Genomic DNA, 20,347 nt, shown 5'->3' with positions numbered 1-20,347 from the left:
TTTTACATAGGATTACAATCAAAACATTTTTGGGCTAAAACAGCATTACTTTGCAAAATCATAATAGTAGGGCTGCAGGTCATTAACACAGAGAATTCCTTTCTGCTTTTGGTGAAAGTATCAGTCCTCAAATAGTCCCACATTTCACTACAATTCCTCTTTCCGATTTCCTCTCTCGGAACACCTGCTGGGTCTGCACACTTGGGATCAAATAGATCCCGGCTGATTATCTGCTCTGTCCCTGTACAGGACTTATTTTCAACAGCTGCGATTTCTGGATCCCATTGGCAATGTTAATATGACATATGAATTCTATGTGGTTTAAATTATGAACTAGGTTGATTTCTGGGATGACAGGGCTGTCCTCTGAGGATAGATAGAGTAGAATGGGACTATACTCTTTGGAATTTAGAAGAATGAGGGGCAATGTACCCTCTATTTTTTTTGGCGGGTGAGGGGAGGGCACCTGGCAATGTGTGTAGTCCCTTTAAATTAATTTGCACAGCAACTTAAAAGGGACAACTTGTACACAGCCTGTGCAGGGCTGTGTCGCTGTGCAGCTTGGATAGAACATTGATAGGAGGTGATCTCATTGAAACATACAAAATTCTAAGACGGCTGAGAAGTTAGATGCTGAGGTGCTGTCCTTCCCTGGCTGGAGACTCTAGAACTAGGGGACATAGTGTCAGGATAAGGGGTCAGCCATTTAAGACTGAGATGGAGAACATTTTTTCACTACTCCTGCCCCTATTTATTATGTTCTTATGACAACAGGATGAGATGCTGCAGAACCACTCAATTTACTCTTTTAATCTCACATATATTAATGCTAATGGGACTAATTGTTTTCAGTTATGAAATGTATTCAGGTACCAAACTGACTATCACCATAGGTATATTAAAATTTACACGGCAATATTCAATGGAATGCAAGGCCTTCTTGCCTTGGGTCAGGTATGGCTGTGTGCCGTCCAGGACATGAGCACAACAACCGAGGTTGACAATCCCATTGCAGTATTGAGAGAATGCTGCACTGTCAGAGATGTCGGGCTGCGTTCTCCACACACCGATGCCAAAATCACGTTCGGCGATGGGGCGGAGAATCCAGTTTCCCGCATGAAATTGGGACCGGCGCCGGTTCAGCGATTCTCCCCCCCCCCCACCAAAAAACGGCGTACACCGGGAGTACTCCGCGCCAATTATCCACCACCTGAGGCCATTACTGAGGGCCGCCCCACTATTCTCTGTCCTCAACCGGCCGAATTCCCGACGGCGTGGACCTCTCATGCTCCCACCATCCGTGATACCCACATGGCGGCACAGTAGGGGGCGTGTCGAACGGAGGGGGGCCTCATTCGGGACTGGGCTTTTTTTGTGCGGGTGGTCCGGGTTGTGCGAGCGGCCGATCTTTCCGAGGTCCAGCTCCACAATCTGAGTCCGCCATGGAGCATGGTGCGGACGCGGGAGGCCGCCGCAGTGCGCATGCGCGGCCTCTGACCCGTAAGTGCAGGGGGCCGTACCAGCAGCTGGAGCTGCAAGTTCCACGGCAGCTGCCTCCTCGCCTCCTGCAAGGCTGTGAATCTGTGGCCTTTTGACGCCAGTTTTTCTGGCGTTAAAGACCATGGCCGGGATTCTCCGACCCTGCGCCGGGTCAGAGAATCCCCGGGGGAGGCGCAAATCCCACCCTGCTGCCGGCTGCCCTATTCTCCGGCGCAACTATTCGGGGACCGGCGGGTTTCCCACCACGCCGGTCAGGGGCCGTTGACAGCGGCCCCTCCAGCAATTCTCCGGGCCCCAATGGGCCGAGTGGCCGTCAGGTTTTGCCCAGTCTCGCCTCACATACGGCGGGACCTGGCAGGTAAGCATGCGGGGGCCGCCCTGAGAGGAGGAGGGGGGGGGGGGGGAAAGAGCACGGTGCAGGCGGGCTGGTTCCGTGGGGGCCTTCTTTCCTCCACGCCGGGCCCCTGTAGGGCTCCGCCATATTGTCCAGGGTCGGCGCGGAGAACGGAAACCCCGCGGAAATACACCGACTGGTACACGCATTTTTTTTTTTTTTTTTTCAAAAAAATATACTTTATTCATAAAAATTTATCATGAGCATTACAGAAACATTTCAAATTGTCTTGACTGTACATTTCCGGCAGGGTTACATGTTGCCTTGACTTTCTTTCATTCACTTTTGATATTGTCGTACACATATCACTCTTTACATTACAATTCCTTCTGAAATATTTACAGTGGCATGTTTGTTTTATACATTGGAGTGTTGGTTGCCCCGACCGAGGGGCTTTACACTGTTACGCGCCCCTCGGTGTACATTTGCTGGAAAGACTTTACACAGTGGTCTTTCCCCATTGCGCCTTGGCGGCAGCTGCCCCAAGCTTGAGTGCGTCCCTCAGCACGTAGTCCTGGACCTTGGAATGTGCCAGTCTGCAACACTCGGTCGAGGACAATTCTTTGCACTGGAAGATCAGCAAGTTTCGGGCAGACCAAAGAGCGTCTTTTACCGAGTTGATGACCTTCCAGCAGCAGTTGATATTTGTCTCGGTGTGTGTCCCTGGAAACAGTCCGTAGAGCACAGAGTCCTGTGTCACAGATCTGTTTGGGATAAACCTTGACAAATACCACTGCATCTCTCTCCAGACCTTCTTTGCAAAGGCACATTCCACAAGGAGGTGTGTGACCGTCTCATTTCCCCCACAGCCACTCCGAGGGCAGCGTGCATTGGTGCAGAGCCTTCGGGTGTGCATGAAGAATCTGACAGGGAGGGCCCTTCTCACCACCAGCCAAGCTAGGTCTTGGTGCTTGTTTGAAAGTTCTGGTGATGAGGCGTTCTGCCAGATGACTCTGGCAGTCTGCTCAGGGAACCATCCAACGTCCTCCACGGTCTCCTTTTCCCTGAGGGCCTCGAGGACATTACGTGCTGACCACTGCTTCATTGCCTTGTGGTCAAAGGTGTTTTCCTTCAAAAACTTTTCCACAAAGGACAGGTGGTACGGTACGGTCCAACTACTTGGAGCGTTCCGCGGCAATGAGGCCAGGCCCATCCTTCGCAACACCGGGGACAGGTAGAACCTCAGTATGTAGTGACACTTGGTGTTTGCATACTGGGGGTCCACGCACAGCTTGATGCAGCTGGACACAAAGGTGGCCAGCAGGATGAGGGAGGCGTTGGGTACGTTCCGCCCTCCCTTCTCCAGAGGTTTGTACATGGTGTCCCTTCGGACACGGTCCATCTTGGATCGCCAGATAAATTTGAAGATGGCCCGGGTGACTGCTGTGGCGTAGGGTCGGGTTATGGGCCAGACCTGCGCCACGTACAGTAGCACCGAGAGTACCTCACACCTGATGACCAGGGTTTTGCCCGCAATGGAGAGGGAGCGTTGCTCCCACCAGCCCAGTTTCTGTCTTACCTTTCCTATGCGCTCCTCCCAGCTTTTGGTGCACGCCCCAGCAGCTCCGAACCATATCCCCAGCACCTTCAGGTAATCTGACCTGACAGTGAAGGGGACAAAGGACCGGTCGGCCCAGTTCCCAAAGAACATGGCCTCGCTCTTGCCACGGTTTACCTTGGCTCCCGAGGCCAGTTCAAACTGGTCGCAGGTGGTCAAGAGCCTGCGTACAGACGCAGGATCCGAGCAGAAGACGGCAACGTCGTCCATGTACAGGGAGGCCTTGACTTGCATGCCTCCACTGCCTGGGATCGTCACTCCTCTTATGCCCGGATCCCTCCTGATGGACTCGGCAAAAGGTTCTATGCAGCACACAAAAAGGGCAGAGGAGAGAGGGCAGCCCTGCCTGACTCCAGATTTGATCTGGAACTTTTCTGATTCCCACCCATTGATTGAGACTGCGCTATAGATGTTTGTGTAGAGCAGTTTGATCCAATTGCGAATTCCCTCCCCAAACCCCATTTTGGAGAGCACATCCATCATGTAGGTGTGCGATATTCTGTCAAAAGCCTTCTCCTGGTCTAGGCTGATGAGGCAAGTGTCCACCCCCCTGTCCTGCACGTAGGCGATCGTATCCCTGAGTAGCGCAAGGCTATCAGAGATCTTCCTGCCGGGTACAGCACAGGTCTGGTCAGGGTGGATCACCGACTCCAGAGCAGACCTGACCCGATTGGCGATGACCTTTGCTAGAATTTTGTAGTCCACATTCAACAGTGAAATGGGTCGCCAATTTCGAATTTCTTCCCTTTCCCCCTTCTGCTTGTAGATGAGGGTGATGATGCCTTTCCTCATGGACTCTGACATGCTGCCTTCCAGAAGCATACTCTCGTACACTTCCAGCAGGTCTGGGCCCATCCAGTCCCACAGAGCCGAATACAACTCAACCGGTAGTGGAGACGACATAAGGGAGTGACGGGTGCCTCAGCGTGGTCCCCGATAAGGAACAACCATAGGTTCGTCCTGGGAAGGATAGATGGGGGATTTAAATCTTGATACACGCGGATCACCGCATTCTCCCACCTGCTGCTCAGTGTCTTTTTCGCCCATCTCAGGATCATCTCCCTGTCCTCGTAGCGGTGGAACCTCACCACTATTGCACGAGGTATTTCTCCTGCCTTTGGGCTTCTCACGAGGACTCGATACCCCTCCCTCCACTTCCAGGGGGCCCGTCGGGGCCTCAGCTCCCATTAAGGTATGAAGCATCGTGCTCACATACGCCCCAACGTCGGCTCCCTCTGCCCCTTCGGGAAGACCCAAGATTCTTAAGTTCTTCCTCCTCGAGCTATTTTCCAGGGCTTCCAGTCTCTCCATACACCTCTTATGTAGTGCCTCGTGCGTCTCCGTCTTCACCACCAAGCCCTGTATCTCGTCCTCATTCTCGGCAGCTTTTGCCTTCACTCCACGAAGCTCCATCTCTTGGGTCTTCTGCGCCTCCTTTAACCCCTCAATCGCCTGCAGCATCGGCACCAGCACCTCCTTCTTGAGCTCCTCCACACATCGCCGGAGGAACTCCTGCTGTTCCAGGCCCCATACCAACTGGCCTCCATCCACCGCCATCTTGCTTCTCACTTCCCTTCTTTGCCGCTGCTCCAGAGGATCCTCTGCAACCTGGCCACTATTATCTCTTCTGTCCATTCACATCCGGGGGGACTCCCTTCTATGTCGCCTCACAGTGGGTTTACCCTTCGAAAATTGCCTTTGAGGCTCCCGATAAGAGCCCAAAAGTCTGTTAAAACGGGAGGTGCCGAAACGTGCGACTTAGCTGGTCATCGCCACACCCGGAAGTTCAATGTGTAGCTGTTTATAGTTTTTTTAAAAATAAATTGTTTTTTTTTTAAAAATAAGTTTAGAGAATCCAATTATTCTTTTCCCCAATTAACGGGCAATTTAGAGTGGCCAATCCATCTACCCTTCACATCTTTGGGTTGTGGGGGTGAAACCCATGCAAACATGGGGAGAATGTACAAACTCCACATGGTCAGTGACCCAGAGCTGGGATCGAACCTGCTACCCACTGCGCCACCGTGCTGCCCATAGCTGTTCATAGTTTTTAAATACAGGAATTCTCAGTCATGTGCTAGAGAGAAAGGTTAAAAAACAAAAATTCTTGCACTGGATAACCAGGACTCTTGGGCTATTGAAGAATGCAGATCACTTATAAGATGTATGCTGCAGGACAGGGCATGACGAAAAAATGTAAGCATCTCTGCTTGGTATTTAGATGAGAAATATACCAGCAGTGGTCTGGGATAAAGCGACTTGGTGGGTGGTTGTCACATTTCGGGATTTTTTGGGACATAATTTTTCCCCAGAGACAGGGGCGCGATTCTCCCAAAGGGAGACAAAGTCCCGACGGCGGAGTGAAAACCGGAGTGTTTCACTCTGGCATCGGAGCCCGCTCCCAGCCCCCTATTCTCCCACTCTCGGGGGGGGCTGGGAGCGGGGTCGCGTATTTTAGACGCACTGGGCCTTGGCGCCGTGTAAAAAGTGGCGCCGCGTAAATGACGCGGCTGGAGTCGAAACATGAAGTCACCCATGCATGCGCGGTTGCCGTCCTCCCCGCAAGAAGATGGCGGATGGATCTTGCGGGGCGGCGGAGGAAAGGAGGTCCTCCTTTAGAAAGGTCGGCCCGCCGATCGGTGGGCCCCGATCACTGGCCAGACCCCATCGGAGGCCCCTCCTCGGTGAAGGAACCCCCCCACCCCACCCCCAGCGTTCCCGCACAGTTCCCGCTGGTAGCGTCCAGGTGTGGATGGCGCCGGCGGGAACCTGTTGTGTCGGAGCGGCCGCTCGGCCCATCCGGGCCGGAGAATAGCGGGGGTACCGGAGAATCGCCGTTGAGTGTCTCGCCCGATTCTCCGGCTGGCGTGGCGCAGAGGGACGGGGCCGTTCTCGGCGGTTGGGAGAATGGCAGGACGGTGTCGCGCGATATAATGGCGCGGCCTGCGATTCTCCCAACCGGGGCACCTCGGAGCATCGCGCCCAGGATTTGGAAAAGAGTTAATTGGGGTTTTAAAGCAGTGATGTGAAAGGGATGCAAGATACTAGTGGAATATTCTAGATGGTGTTTTCCCACAGACTGTAAATAATAAGCAACTTATCAGCCTGTTTCAGCAATCAATAAACAATTCACAGGGAACTCTCCCTGATCACCTTTCTAGCTGTGAATGCTGAGACGGAGGGGACGTTTGAACTTAACCCAAGTTAAGAATAGTGAAAGTTCAGATTTGGATTAGGCACATAATTCACACCATACCCTATTTTACACTGCACTGACTTTAAAGCAGTGTAAAATTGGGCAAGGTGCAAAATGGCCATTCTGCCTTAATACACCATATTCATTTCTGTTGAGTGATTTGGTTAAAATTATTTCAAGAGACACATGCAGTTTTAGTTTTGAAACTGAAACACTGGTGCTTGAAACAGGTAGTTAAGAAGCTTTTAAAGTCAGGCAGCATGACCCTATGTTGCAGTGAAGTGTAAGAACTACATTATTTTGTACTATTGTTCAAGGACAAGTTGTACAAATTGAAATAAGCAAACACAATACTGTATATTTATGTGCTGTGAGGTAAATTAGCTGAAGCATTTACATCTGGCACCACCTCGTCATGCTCAATTTTCAGAGGGATTGAAGGCATATATGAGCAAAACAAAAGCAATATTATCCTCACATTCCTCGGCTAAACCATCATATAGATAAATATCGGGTAGTGAGAGGTGGCATAATGCCACTGAATCAGTAATCCAGAGGCCCAGGCTAATGCTCTGTGTTCAAATCCTACCCTAGCAGCTGGTGGAATTTAAATTCAATTAACAAGTCTGGAATATAAAGATAATCTCAGTAATGCTGACCATTAAACTATCGCTGATTGTTGTTAAAACCCATCTAATGTCCTGCCCTGGCCTCCAGCAAACGGCTGACTCTTAACTGCCCTCAATCAAGGATGGGAAACGAATGCTGTTCTTGCCAGTGACACTCACAGCCCATGAAAGAATACAGAAAGCAACCTGGGATGGAGCTCCAGGGGTGATTGTTACCAGAGAACCAGAGAAGATATGAATAGTTGGGCCTAAATGTGAAAAAGAAAACAGAGGAAAGAGAGAAAAGATTGACTGCCTCACTGATAGATCACATTTAAAAAAAAACCACACACATTGTAAGAATTTAAAAAACATTAATGAACTGTTCTGTTGAAGTAAACATACTACAAATAGCAACGCTTATCTTTATTACTATGAAAAGAGCATTCCTCCATAATTAACATTAAGCACGATTTTAACTTTTTTTTCCTCACCTCAAGGTCTTCTTTAATATTGCACTGGAGCAAAGGAGTTCGTGAACAAATTAAATAGGCTGCTACTGCCACCAGCAGGTAGGACGGATGATTGGAGAAAACATTATCAAATAGTTTGAGCCACTCCTCTCTTGTTAGCACCTCTGAGAAGAGAGTTTCCATAAGAGGCCAGGCATATAACTAGCAGAAGCAAGATAGAGGAATGTTAAACAAAAAGAAAATAACTGAAAAATCATTAACATTTCTTAAAATAACCAACAAAAAAAAAGGTTAATAAGATTTGGGATTAAATACATAGCGAAGCTAGATAGTGCTCTTCTGGGGTCAAGGCAGATTTCAGAATTTTTTGACCCCATTCACAATCAGCACAGTACATTACAGATAACACCATGTGCAGTGACTTGTGAGATTAAAAATGAAAGGAACACTCAGCAATAAGCTGAAAACTTGATCATTGTATTTAGTATTGGGTCGTGCAGCGAATTAGCAACCTGTGGTTGAAACAAATCTAGAGTTACAGGATGAAAGTTTCCCTTCGGGGTGGCATGGTGGCGCAGTGGTTAGCACTGGGTTCGATCCCGGCTCCTGGTCACTGTCCGTGTGGAGTTTGCACATTCTCCCCGTGTCTGCGTGGGTCTCGCCCCCACAACCCAAAGATGTGCAGAGTAGGTGGATTGGCCATGCTAAATTGCCCCTTAATTGGAAAACAATTAATTGGCTACTCTAAATTTATTTTTTTTAAAGTTTCCTTCCGACGTCTTTAAGGACACAGTGAAATTAAATTGGACAGGGTCAGCTACGGCTTCACAATGAAAGGACTTCGCCGTAAAGAAATAAAATGACTGTTTTTAACACTAAATTGCAGTCTCATTCTGGAGGTTAGAGGAATGGCTGCTGTTGGAATGTCACTCTGGTGCCATAGCAGGTTCTCCCAGGGTTGGTGATTAGGGCGACTTGGTAATGGAGCTTCATTCTATGGTCAGATACGCTATGCCTGAATTAGGAATGCCCTGCTCCCCCATTAATTATCTTATAGCATCTTCAACACACGGTCACAGTGAAAGAAGTTGTTTAGCAATAGAATGCAGGTTCGCTTGCTACCTGTGAAGTTATGTTGTATTTCACCAAATGCTGCAGCAGTTCTTTGTCATGGTGAGCCAGGATATTCTCAACCACACTGAGGATATTTATTGGAGGATTTGGGAAGTACTCAAACCAGTGTTGACACCAGTTTACTAGAAAATAGGTAAAGTTGAAAGATTATATCCACAGTGCATTTATCCTCGATAGTAAACCCCCCCCCCCCCCCCCCCCCCCGCACACTAACCAACTCTTACTTACTTATTATGGTGGCAACAACTTCGAACCCAATCAACTGGTTGTTTTGAAAGAGTTTGACGAATGGAAATGCAAGTAGTGGAAGGTAAGAGACCTCAGAAAAGATGACTGACCAGTGAGCCATTGCTGACAAAACCCTAAAGAATAAAACAGACGCATAGTCACTTACTGAAAGTCACACACTGAAAGTGAAATGTGCAGAAAAGAGAAAAGTGTTGCCAAAGCTTTTCAACTTGCACGCATCAGGACAAATGTAAGAATGCCAAATTTCAAACGGTCACACGTCTCTCTTTTCTGCAATAAAACAGCCACAATACATTACTAAAGACATAATTTTATTTCCCTTTTCATTAGATCTACGTTTTCTGAAGCTCAACCGCTCCCACATTTAGTTTTGAAAACAAATCAAATTTCCTCCAGACACTGATTATATAAATGATCACAGCGACTCAATTTAGACAGGTAAGCATTTCAAACATTTTACGTTTTATTGCATCTAACCATAAGGACAAAATGAAAAGCGTCTCCAGGATAGGTATAATTAGTCCCTTTTGAGACTCAGGCAGAATTTAATCGAGCTTGCCGGAGGGAGCGCGATTGCAGGGGGGGGGGGGGGGGGTGTTGGAAGAATTAGATGGGAGCACTGCAATGGATTCCTGGCATTAGGAAAAATGTTGCCAATTAAATTGGGGGCAGGAAGGGCCCATTGTGTGAATCCCACCCACTGGGCTATCAATTCTTCTTTTTACAATGTTGCCGATCATGGCTCTCCAACATTCATGTTCTTTATAACAGCCAACATCTTTGTGTTGTTCTCAAATTATATACCTGTTCTGTTTCTTAAACTGCTGGTATATTTTCTCCTTTGGTAAAATTGAGGGTAGCAGAGCAAAGAGAGAGTCACAACCAGAGCTTCCAGTTTTTCTCTTCTAAGTAAAACGTAAAGTTGCCATAGTCCAGGTGACCATCGGCTGCTTTCCCCTCGGAGGGGGAGAGCTGACTGGTGGTGATTTAACCTGAGGGTCACCACATCTCAGGCGAGGAGCAAGGTTGAGAAGGCGGGGCCTTCATGAATAACTTCTCTTCTAAGTTTGTGCCCAAAGTGTAGTTGTCTCTTGGTGATCACCTTGAAAGCTCTTGTGTGCCTGTTTTCCTCAAAACATCATTAGTATGCGCTGTCATTAATGAGCTCCCACACACCAATTATCCCTGAACCAACTGGAATTTAGTGGGGGTTCAGAGATTTAATGAGTTGCATGGCTCTCCCTTGCCTTCTGAAGCCCACCCGGCAAATCACCTCATAGGGCAGTCCCTTGTTCAAATGCCTGATTGAGGAACTGGCATCAGGGCAGACAGTTGAAAGCCACTTCCCTGCCCTTACTTCGGACTCCAAATGTGGGGGAACAGTCCCGGAAAAAAAAACACCCAGCTAATGTGTGGGTAACATGAGGGGAGGTATAGTGGTTAGAACTGCTGCATCACAGCACCAGAGACCCAGGTTCAATTCTGGCCTTGGGTGACGGTGTGGAGTTTATACATTCTCCCTGTGTCTCCGTGGGTTTCTTCGGGGTGCACCAGTTTCCTCCCACAGTCCAAAGATCTGCAGATTAGGTGGATTGGCCATGCTAAATTGTCCCTTAGTGTCCAAAGGTTAGGTGGGGTTACAGGGCTAGGGGAGGGGAGTGGACGTAGGTCGGGTATTCTTGTAGAGGGTTGGTGCAGACTTAATGGGCTGAATGGCCTCCTTCTGCACTGTAGGGATTCTATGTGCTAACTCAGATATCCTGTACCAATTGTCATTTAATTAGGAATTTCACTGTCCAGAAGATACCCCAACATAATTTATGATCTGGAAAAATGGAAGAGTAACGTACATTTTATAATCCACTTATATCAGGTAATAAATTACTTACACTCAAATATACGACTTATAAAATTATACAACAAATATAGTTCAGTCTGAGTACTCAGAATTGATTATTTATATAAAGAGGGCTTGCCCCTCTTATTTTATATAAAATATAATTAAATTGTCCAAGGTTCTTCCTTCATTTGTCTAAAATGCTACGGGTAAGCAAGTCCTGTAATTATTCAAGTTAAAGCCTCACTTGAGCATATTGAAACACACCTTTGAAGAATTCTTAAGAGTTTTCGACTTTTAATGGGATATTTTTCATGAATTCCCAGGTATCCAGCATGTGTACCCTTGTCGGTGAGGCTACTGAAAGCTGCATGGTTCTCAGGTAATTGCAGTAAAGAACGCCAAATAAACATCCTGCAATCCAAAACACAAAATTAAATAAAATTTACAGCATAGAAACAGGTCATTCGGCCCAACTGGTTTATGTTTCACATGAGCATCTTCAAATTCATCTTCACCTCACCCAGTCAGCATATTCTCACTCGTGTTTATCTAGATTCTCTTCCCGCACCTAGATTCTCTTTAACATATCCATATTATTCACCTCAACTACCCCACGTGATAGAGAGTTCCATAGTCTTACAGATCTATGGGTAAAAGTGTTTCCTGAATGCCCAATCAGACTTATTAGTGACATTTATAGCATCTTGAGACAAACTGTAAACATTAACATAAAAAATATGTATTATGAATTTGCAAAGATATAAATTACTTTCGCATTTTGGACCCTTTCATAATTGCACACAAAACCCATCCCTCAACTGGGTAAAGGCTGCTTTTAAACAGTGCCATACAATGCACCTTGCTGGAGCCACTTGCAGCCAAGGCAGCAAGAGTGAAAGGACTACAATTGTCCTCAAGACTCCTGGACAAGGAGGGAGAAACTCAACAGCATTTAACCACTTCCATGAATCCTAATGCAAAGTGTGCATGTGCAGATATCTTGCAAGGGCCGATTTAGGCATGGCTGCAATGTCCCTTTGTACAAATGAACCTCAAAGACCATGAGTCCATTAACTTTCATTTTAAAGCATTTCAAGGGCAGCATGGTAGCACAGTGGCTGGCACTGTGGCAGGGTCCCAGGTTCGATTCCCTGCTGGGTCACTGTCTGTGCGGAGTCTGCACGTTCTCCCCATGTCTGCATGGGTTTCCTCCGGGTGCTCCGGTTTCCAACCACACTCCAAAGACGTGCAGGTTAGGTGGATTGGCCATGCTAAATTGTCCTTAAGTGTCCAAAAAGGTTAGGAAGGGTTATTGGGTTACGAGGATAGGGGGGAAGTGAGGACTTAAGTGGGTCGGTGCAGACTTGATGGGCCGAACGGCCTCCTTCTGCATTGTATGTTCTATGTTCTAATTTTAAATTGAGCTCAGAACAAACTGAACATGTAGGGTTTTTTTTTTGGGTGGGGTGTGATGAAACGGAGCAGACACCAACAACGGGTACTACACTAGACAGCTTGGAATTCCTTCGGTATAGTTTACATTAATTTAATGTTTTTTAAAAATGCAGCTGTAGGTTGAGAGTTCCTAACATTTCAGCAAGTACCTGTATTTTTCTGGATATTCTCCAAATTCTTTTAGCAGGGCCTGTAGCCGCTTTTTATTCAGACCTGCTGGAAGCACATTCTAAAATAGGAAGAGAACAAAAAAAATCAAAATATATTACTTTACAGACTTTTGGACTTAACACCAAGTGCAATAATTTCACAGCACAAACTCTGTCCTCCATTTGGTCACTTTTTTCTTTATTTTCTTTCCCCACAGAGGGCGAGCCTGTAACTTGTTGTTACGTTTTGCTTTCAAAGAGCACTGACCCTTCTTCTGCTATCAACACATTTTGCCATCTGACCTTCAGGCTACTATTAGCACCTTCTTTAGTCCTTAACACTATCATTAACACTCCCTTTGCTTTGTTCCCATGACATCTTTGAACCCCTACCTATTCCTGATCTTCTATTTTGTTCCACCTATTACACAGTATAAAATACACATTTCTACCTATCTTCAGCTCTGAAGGAGTGATCCACTCATAACTTTAAATTGCTACACTCTCCGCAGATGCTGCCAGACCTGCTGAGTTTTCCCAGCATTTCCTGTTTTTATTACAAGTGATCATTTATAACTCTTTTTCCCAATTAAGGGGCAATTTACAGTGGCAAATCCATCTACCCTGTTGTGGGGGAGAGACCCACGCAAACATAGGCAGAACGTGCGAACTCCACATGGACAGTGACCTGGGGCCAGAATCTAATCCGGGTCCTCGGCATCCCATGCCGCCTTACAAATTATTTATTTTTAAATGGGTTAAAATGTCACATCTATAATTGAGAATATTTTAATATTTCAAAATGTAATCTCAAATTCCTTCAAGATTAAAAAAAAATGTAAGTGGAAAAAGTGCAGTCTTCATTTCTATTGGATAGCCCTCTGTGGTAATAATATTGTCAGTAAGAAGTTTTCTTTCAGCCAATCTTCCCCGATGTTTCAGCAAGTAAAGGACTACCTGACGATCGATTGCAGACTAAGCAAGTTCTAGATTAAATCCCTGGTATGTAGCAAATTATTTGACCTTTCTTTCTACTGCCCAGCTGAGAATTTGTATTTCTGTGGCATCTTTCATGACAATGTTCTCTTGTCAATGAAGTACATTTGAAGCATATTCACTGTTGCAAATGTAGGAAACGCAGTAGCCAATTTGCACACAGCATGATCCTACAAACAGTAACGTGGCAATGATGTATATGCACAGGATGCTGAGGAGAACCCCCCGCTCTTCTTCAAAATGGTGCTGTGGCACCTTTTGCATCCAATGGACAACCGGAACTTCCGATCCAAAGAACAGCACCTCCAACAGCACAGCAGTCCCTCAGTACTGTGCAAAGCAGTAGCCTGGATTACGTGCCAAGTCCCTGGAGTGAGACTTGAACCTGTGACCTTCCGATTCAAAGGCAATGGTACTCCACAGAGCCACAGTTGGCACACTTGGTTCACACAAAGGTGGCTAATCTCAGATGAGTTGTAAAGGGGAGAAATAATTAGCCTCAGTCTGTTGGACTTGGGGAATGAACGTGAACAGAGGAGAACAATTGCCATCCAATGATTCCAGTTGTGAGATGCACTGAAGTTATCATTGAGAGAAACACAAATTGTGACTTTCACCATATAAACTCTCACAGGAAGAATGACCACTCTGGCCAATAAAGTAGTATTGTGCTCAGTACCAATGAAATTGTATTGTGAAAGAATCAGTGTCGTTTGGGAGAACATGGGAGGAGAAACAAAAGTTGAATTAGTTTCTCCATATTCTGAACAATAAAGCTTTCTTGGGCTTCAGCAGATGACTATGCTTTTAGACAATTTACATGAGTTATAAATTAGTTTTCTTCCAGCTGTTTGATTTTGGAGCAATTACTAAAATAAATCCAATTTTTAGTTTGAATCAATTGCATTTAAAACTCCCCCGACCTGACAAAGGTGCTTTCAAAAGTAGTAGGAGTCCGGGTCGAACCAAGCTGGGGGTTGGCTATATTTGGGGTTGCACAAGAGCCGGGAGTGCAGGAGGCGAGAGAGGCCGATGTTTTGGCCTTTGCGTCCCTAGTAGCCCGGCGCAGGATATTGCTAATGTGGAAAGAAGCCAAGCCCCCGGGGGTGGAGACCTGGATAAATGACATGGCGGGGTTTATAAAGCTAGAGCGGATTAAGTTCGTCCTAAGGGGGTCGGCTCAAGGGTTCACCAGGCGGTGGCAACCGTTCGTCGAATACCTCGCAGAAAGATAGACGGAATGGGAAAAAGAAGGCAGCAGCAGCAGCCCAGGATCGGGGGGGGGGGGGGGGAGGAGAGGAACCAGAAGGACTCTCAGGGTTGTTAATATATACTGTATAGTATGTATAGGTCGTTGCTACAGATAATTATATATTGGACTGTTAAATTATATTTTTGGAGAGTGTTACTTGTGACAAGGCAGTTGCCAATTAGGGCTAGTTTCCATTTTTGTTATTTATTATTTATTCATTTTTTGTTTATAAAATAGGTCATTGTTATTTGTGTTGTTATAATATTGTGTAAAGAATGCACAATGTACTGTGTTGGTTGACCAAAGATTTTCAATAAAATATTTAATTAAAAAAAAACTCCCCCGACCCTGCCTTCTGACCTCCTTGTCCTCCATAATGCTGCCAGGTGACTTTAGGACCCTGGTCCCGATTTTCTTTCCAGTTGACTTTCCTCTCAACGGTCTTGCTACTCTTCCAGACATCACTCTCATTTTCAGGCCAGACACACCATTTTTAGAGTCCTTGCTCTTCTCGTTGTCTGCAACAACTTTAACCAGTGGAGGAGGAGGCTGGAGGAAACAGAAGCAACCAATGTGAGAGGTGGACCTTCTTCCACTTGCAGTAGTTTTGCCCAGAAGTCTGCTAGAGACACAGATGAGGAGAAATATTATTAGCCAAAATTAGGAGTTCAAAGAAGCAAGTGTGATGGTGCTGTGAATGAAACACCAGCAAGAGAAAAGCACGATTACACTTGATGAACGACTAGTCATCATGTCAGGATTGGAATGGAAATAAAGAATTGCCCAATTCCTTAAAGATACTGTATCTGCAAAGCAGCTAGTACAATAAATGTTACAAAGTGGTTATCAAATATGAGGGGGGATCTCATAGAGACATAGAAAATTCTAACAGGACTAGACAGGATAGATGCAGGGAGGATGTTCCTAATGATGGGTATGTCCAGAACCAGGGGTCACAGTCTGAGGATTCAGGGTAAACCATTCCGGACAGAGATAAGGGGACATCTCTTCACCCAAAGAGTGGTGAGCCTGTGGAATTCATTACCACAAGAAGTAGCTGATGCTAAAACATTGAATATAGGCAGGGCAGCACGGTAGCATGGTGGTTAGCACAATTGCTTCACAGCTCCAGGGTCCCAGGTTCGATTCCCGGCTTGGTACACGGAGTCTGCACGTTCTCCCAGTGTGCGCGTGGGTTTCCTCCGGGTGCTCCGGTTTCCTCCCACAGTCCAAAGATGTGCAGGTTAGGTGGATTGGTCATGCTAAAATTGCCCTTAGTGTCCAAAATTGCCCTTAGTGTTGGGTTAATTTACTGGGTTATGGGGATAGGGTGGAGGTGTGGGATTGGGTACGGTGCTCTTTCAAAGAGCCGGTGCAGACTCGATGGGCTGAATGGCCTCCTTCTGCACTGTAAATTCTATGATTCTATGATTCAAGAGGCGGCTAGATATAGCACTTCGTGAGAATGGGATCAAAGGTTATGGGGAGAAAGCAGGATTAGGCTATTGAGTTGGATGATCAGCCATGATTGTGATAAATGGCGGAGCAGGCTCGAAGGGCCAAAAGGTCTCCTATCTTATATGTATCTATGGAACACACTTTAAAAAAAATATATAGAGATCAAGCATTACACTAAAGAAATACAGACATGTACAGAATCTGAGACAATACTCTATGTAACTGCAGGAATAACAATGTTGGTTTCAAAAATTCCAATTTATAAAGCACCTATATCATTCTTAGGAGATCCCAAAATACTTCGTTCGCAGTAATGAATTACAAAAACGGAAATGACATGTACCAAGATTCTCCACACAGTACCTCAGTAGCATTTATAAAAGTCAGAAAAGGTCACAAACCAAGTTAACATTTTATTAAATATTAGTAACAGCAAACAAATTAAACTGTTAACCTTGCTGTATTTTTATGTTGGTACAAAAGACCTTGGGCGGGATTCTCCGTTTTGCTGGCTCCCGGGGGTTTCCTGACGGCGTGGGGCTGCCCCACAATGGGAAACCCCATTGACCGCCCGGGGAGGCGGAGAATCCAGCCCCTTAAATCACGACTGAAATTCACAATGCAAATATATTTTTACATCTGTTTGGTTAATATTCCATCCAATAAAAGTGCTGATTACCTTGTTCAAATCCTGTGATAATGCCTTAACACTGTAAATGCTAATGCTGCCATCCTCCAAGACTGCTGCAATGTAATGTCCATTTGGACTGATTGCCACTGTGTTAATTCCATTGTCAAGGCTTCCAATGTCAAAAAGCAGTTTGCAGGTATGGACGTTGATAAACCTCATTATGCCATCCTGGCTCAAGACTCCTATAGCCTGTAACATTAGTTAAATGCTTTACTTGCAACAGCAAAAGGTAAACTCAAACAGCAAGACTATTATCAATGGGACACGCAACACATCAATGATAAAAGAGCCAATTAAGTGGCAAATTAAACGTGCAACTCTGCATTTGCTCAAATTATTCCTGAGAGCTATTGAGCCCGTTGAAGCTCAAAATCCAGAAAAACAGCAGTGCTCCCCAGCAATACTGCCCCCTCCACACCATTCAAATCACATCAAAAATAATTATAGAGGTTTTACTTCCATTATCCTACCCAGAGATCTGTTCCACTAATAACCATTGTTGCATGCACCAGCTCCAAATTTGCTTTTTTACTAATTTGGATATGTGCCCCCTTGTCCAGCTGTCACAGTTTAAACTGAAGCCGTGTTCCAGATTTGCCTTCATTGCTCTGCAAACTAATAATAAAGTGAGCTGGATTTTCTGTCTATTCGTAATCGCTGGCAGTAAATCCAAGTCCTATATTATCCCTTTTCTATTTTTTTTTCAATCACTCAGTCCTCAGGAAGTAGGGATCAACCCCAACCCTTGGCTCTCCTCTGCACCAGTTTCTAGTCTTGGATGTTATACTTGTATGTCTGGTTAAAACTGGACTCAGTACCCTAGGTTCTGCACAGCGCTGACATGAAATGCTCCAGCCTCTACTCCATTTTGGCCACTGATGCAAACATCAGTTGGTCCCCGTACTCACCTGGCTAGATCCACCATCAAAACTGTCGGGGAGAAATTCCAGATGTCGAACAGTCCGCACTTTTGGAGGCATCTGAATTATCCGCTGAAGCTGTCTGGCATTCAGGCACCAGAGGTGAAGAAAATTGGATTTTCCCCCTGCTACAAGAGCCCGACCATCTCTGTAAGTTCGACAGAAAAGCACCCACTTAAATTTACATCGAGTCCCATTCACCCATCACCCCCTGTGTTCAATGATATATACTAGTTCCCCATTAAGCATTACCTCAATTCTCATCCTCACATACAAATTCCTCCATGTATCCCCAGGTTCTTCAAGCCTCAAAAGATTTTTGCACTCCTCCAAATCAGACCTCTTGGGGAAGCCCAATTTTCACTCCTTCACCATTGGCAGCCACGATTTCAGCTATGTGGGCCCTAAGCTCTGGAATCCCTCCCTAAAACTCTCACCCTCTCTTTCCCCCCTTCAGCCACCTATGTTAAAACCTATTCCCTTGATCTGCTCTAATATTTTTGTGTGTGGCTCAGTGTCAAATGTTGTTTCGTAACATTCTTGTGAAGTGTCTTGATATGTTTTACTATGTTGAAGGCAGTGTATAAATAGAAGCTGCTGAGGAAGGGAATCAAGAGGAAGTTGTACGAGTACCGTGAACTAAGATTCTCCAGTGGCTCAGCGAGTTGAGTAGCTCAGACACGAGATATCTCAAGTTTGAGCCCTGCTTTATGGAGAGTTAACAGATGTTCATGAGGTCCCAGCTACTCTCGTTGAAATGCATGTGCAAGGATAGTGGATAAAAGCAGAAAATAGATTCCAACACACTGCCCTCCCATCTTGCAGCAGTATAGTTTACGAACATATCATTAAGGATCTGACTTATTAAGGGGGGGCATTTAAATGAGGTACTTAAGGGTATTGAGTAACTATGGAGTAGAAATTATTAGCTCTTTACACTTAATGTTTACATTAGTAAAGGATCTGTGCTATCTTCATGCTATCAAAGTAATTTGATGAGCATATACACCAGCAATGTCATTAATAAACGTTTTTAAAAATGTTTTCAAAAAAGGATAATTGGTTAATCTATTATAACCCTTTGTGAATGAAGGTTGTACTTAAGTACAATGGGCGCGATTCTCTGATCGCGGGACAGAATGTCTGCGCCATCGTGAACGCCGTCGTGTTTCATGATGGCGCGAAACAGGCGCGGGCCCCACAGGGGGCCAGCACGGCGCTGGAGCGGTTCACGTCGCTCCAGCCTCACTTCCTGCCGCGCACTGGGGATGGCGCCAACCCGCACATGCGTAGTGGCGACGCGTCAACCCGCGCATGTGCGGTGGCTTTATGGAACGCGCCGGCCCCGACGCACCATGGCGCGGGGGTTCTGGGGACGGAGGCGCAACAAAGTAGGTCATGGGGGGTGGGGCCAGCCCGCCGATCGGTGGGCCCCGATCATGGGCCAGACCCCATCGGTGCCCCGCCCCCCCCGGGGACGGAGCCCTCCTTCCCGCCCCCCCCCCCCCCACAGGTCGCCCCAACCCTTCGCGCAGAGTTCCCGCCGGCAGCGACTCTGCTTTTTCCGCGCGGTCACGCGGCCCATCCGTGCCGGAGAATCGGCGGCCCGGCCTCTTACAGTGTCAGTAACCAGGGAACACAGATTGGAGTTAAATGGCAAAAGAATCAGAGGGGAAATGAGAATATTTTGCCTGCAGCGAGCAGTTATTATTTTGAAAGCACTGTCTGTAAGGATGGTGGAAGAAGATTCAATAGTAACTTGGATATATACTTGAAATGGGAGATTTTGCAAAGCTATGTGTAAACAGCAAGGATGGGGTTAATCAACAGGGCAGCAGGGAGGGGCATGAAGGGCCAAATTATGACCTTCTGGGAGATTCTACGATTCTATGAACAAAAGCAAATTCCAAAATTGAATTGAAGTGAATCTGCCTTCTTAAAATAAACCACATCATAATCCAGTACACATTGTACCTGGTAACAGCAAAGGCTCGATAAGTGATTCTGGATTCATCTTCTGGCACTGGTAATTGGTACTTGCAATGCAGTGTGTCACTTTCCCAGGCAAAGATAGAATCATCTTTAAAGCAACTTATGATAGTATTACTCAATGGAAGGAAATAAACCTAGATTACAAAAGAAAGAACAAATTACCAAGCACTTCTGAAAATGGGGAACAGAATGCTCCTTAATGGCTAAACAGAGGAACATGAACAACCATTCACCCTGGAGTATGTTCTGCCATTCAATGAGATCATGGCTGAATTGGAACCTAACTCCATAAACAGAACCTGCCTTTTCCCCATAACTCTAAATACTTTGACAGTCTCAGATTTAAAATTAACTGGCCCAGCATCAAATGCAGTTTGTGAAATAGAGTTTCAAACATCTATGACATGGTGTGCGTGTAGAAATATTTCTTAATTTGACCTCTTAAATGGTGTACTTGTATTTTAAGGTGATGCCCTCTTGTC

The 20,347-nt window shown here is 46.0% G+C and overlaps 1 protein-coding gene across 4 annotated transcripts in view; it reads right to left on the bottom strand.

Annotated features, from left to right (window-relative positions):
* Window positions 1–20,347, bottom strand: part of tbc1d31 (TBC1 domain family, member 31) — a 47,731-nt gene that overhangs the window by 15,194 nt on the left and 12,190 nt on the right. For 3 of the 4 annotated variants that reach the window (XM_072466923.1, XM_072466924.1, XM_072466925.1), the window contains exons 5-13: window positions 19,848–19,999; window positions 17,862–18,021; window positions 16,942–17,142; window positions 15,165–15,353; window positions 12,557–12,636; window positions 11,217–11,363; window positions 9,092–9,225; window positions 8,852–8,985; window positions 7,751–7,930 (exon numbers count right to left, since the gene is read on the bottom strand). In XM_072466923.1, the coding sequence (XP_072323024.1) occupies window positions 7,751–7,930; window positions 8,852–8,985; window positions 9,092–9,225; window positions 11,217–11,363; window positions 12,557–12,636; window positions 15,165–15,353; window positions 16,942–17,142; window positions 17,862–18,021; window positions 19,848–19,999 (1,377 nt within the window). The remainder of the gene's footprint in view (window positions 1–7,750; window positions 7,931–8,851; window positions 8,986–9,091; window positions 9,226–11,216; window positions 11,364–12,556; window positions 12,637–15,164; window positions 15,354–16,941; window positions 17,143–17,861; window positions 18,022–19,847; window positions 20,000–20,347) is intronic. The other variant, XM_072466926.1, reaches the window with a different exon arrangement.

This window comes from Scyliorhinus torazame, chromosome 11 (assembly GCF_047496885.1).
Source record: "Scyliorhinus torazame isolate Kashiwa2021f chromosome 11, sScyTor2.1, whole genome shotgun sequence".
In the NCBI taxonomy this organism is placed as follows: Eukaryota; Metazoa; Chordata; class Chondrichthyes; order Carcharhiniformes; family Scyliorhinidae; genus Scyliorhinus; species Scyliorhinus torazame.
This window is presented reverse-complemented; position numbering and strand designations above follow the sequence as displayed.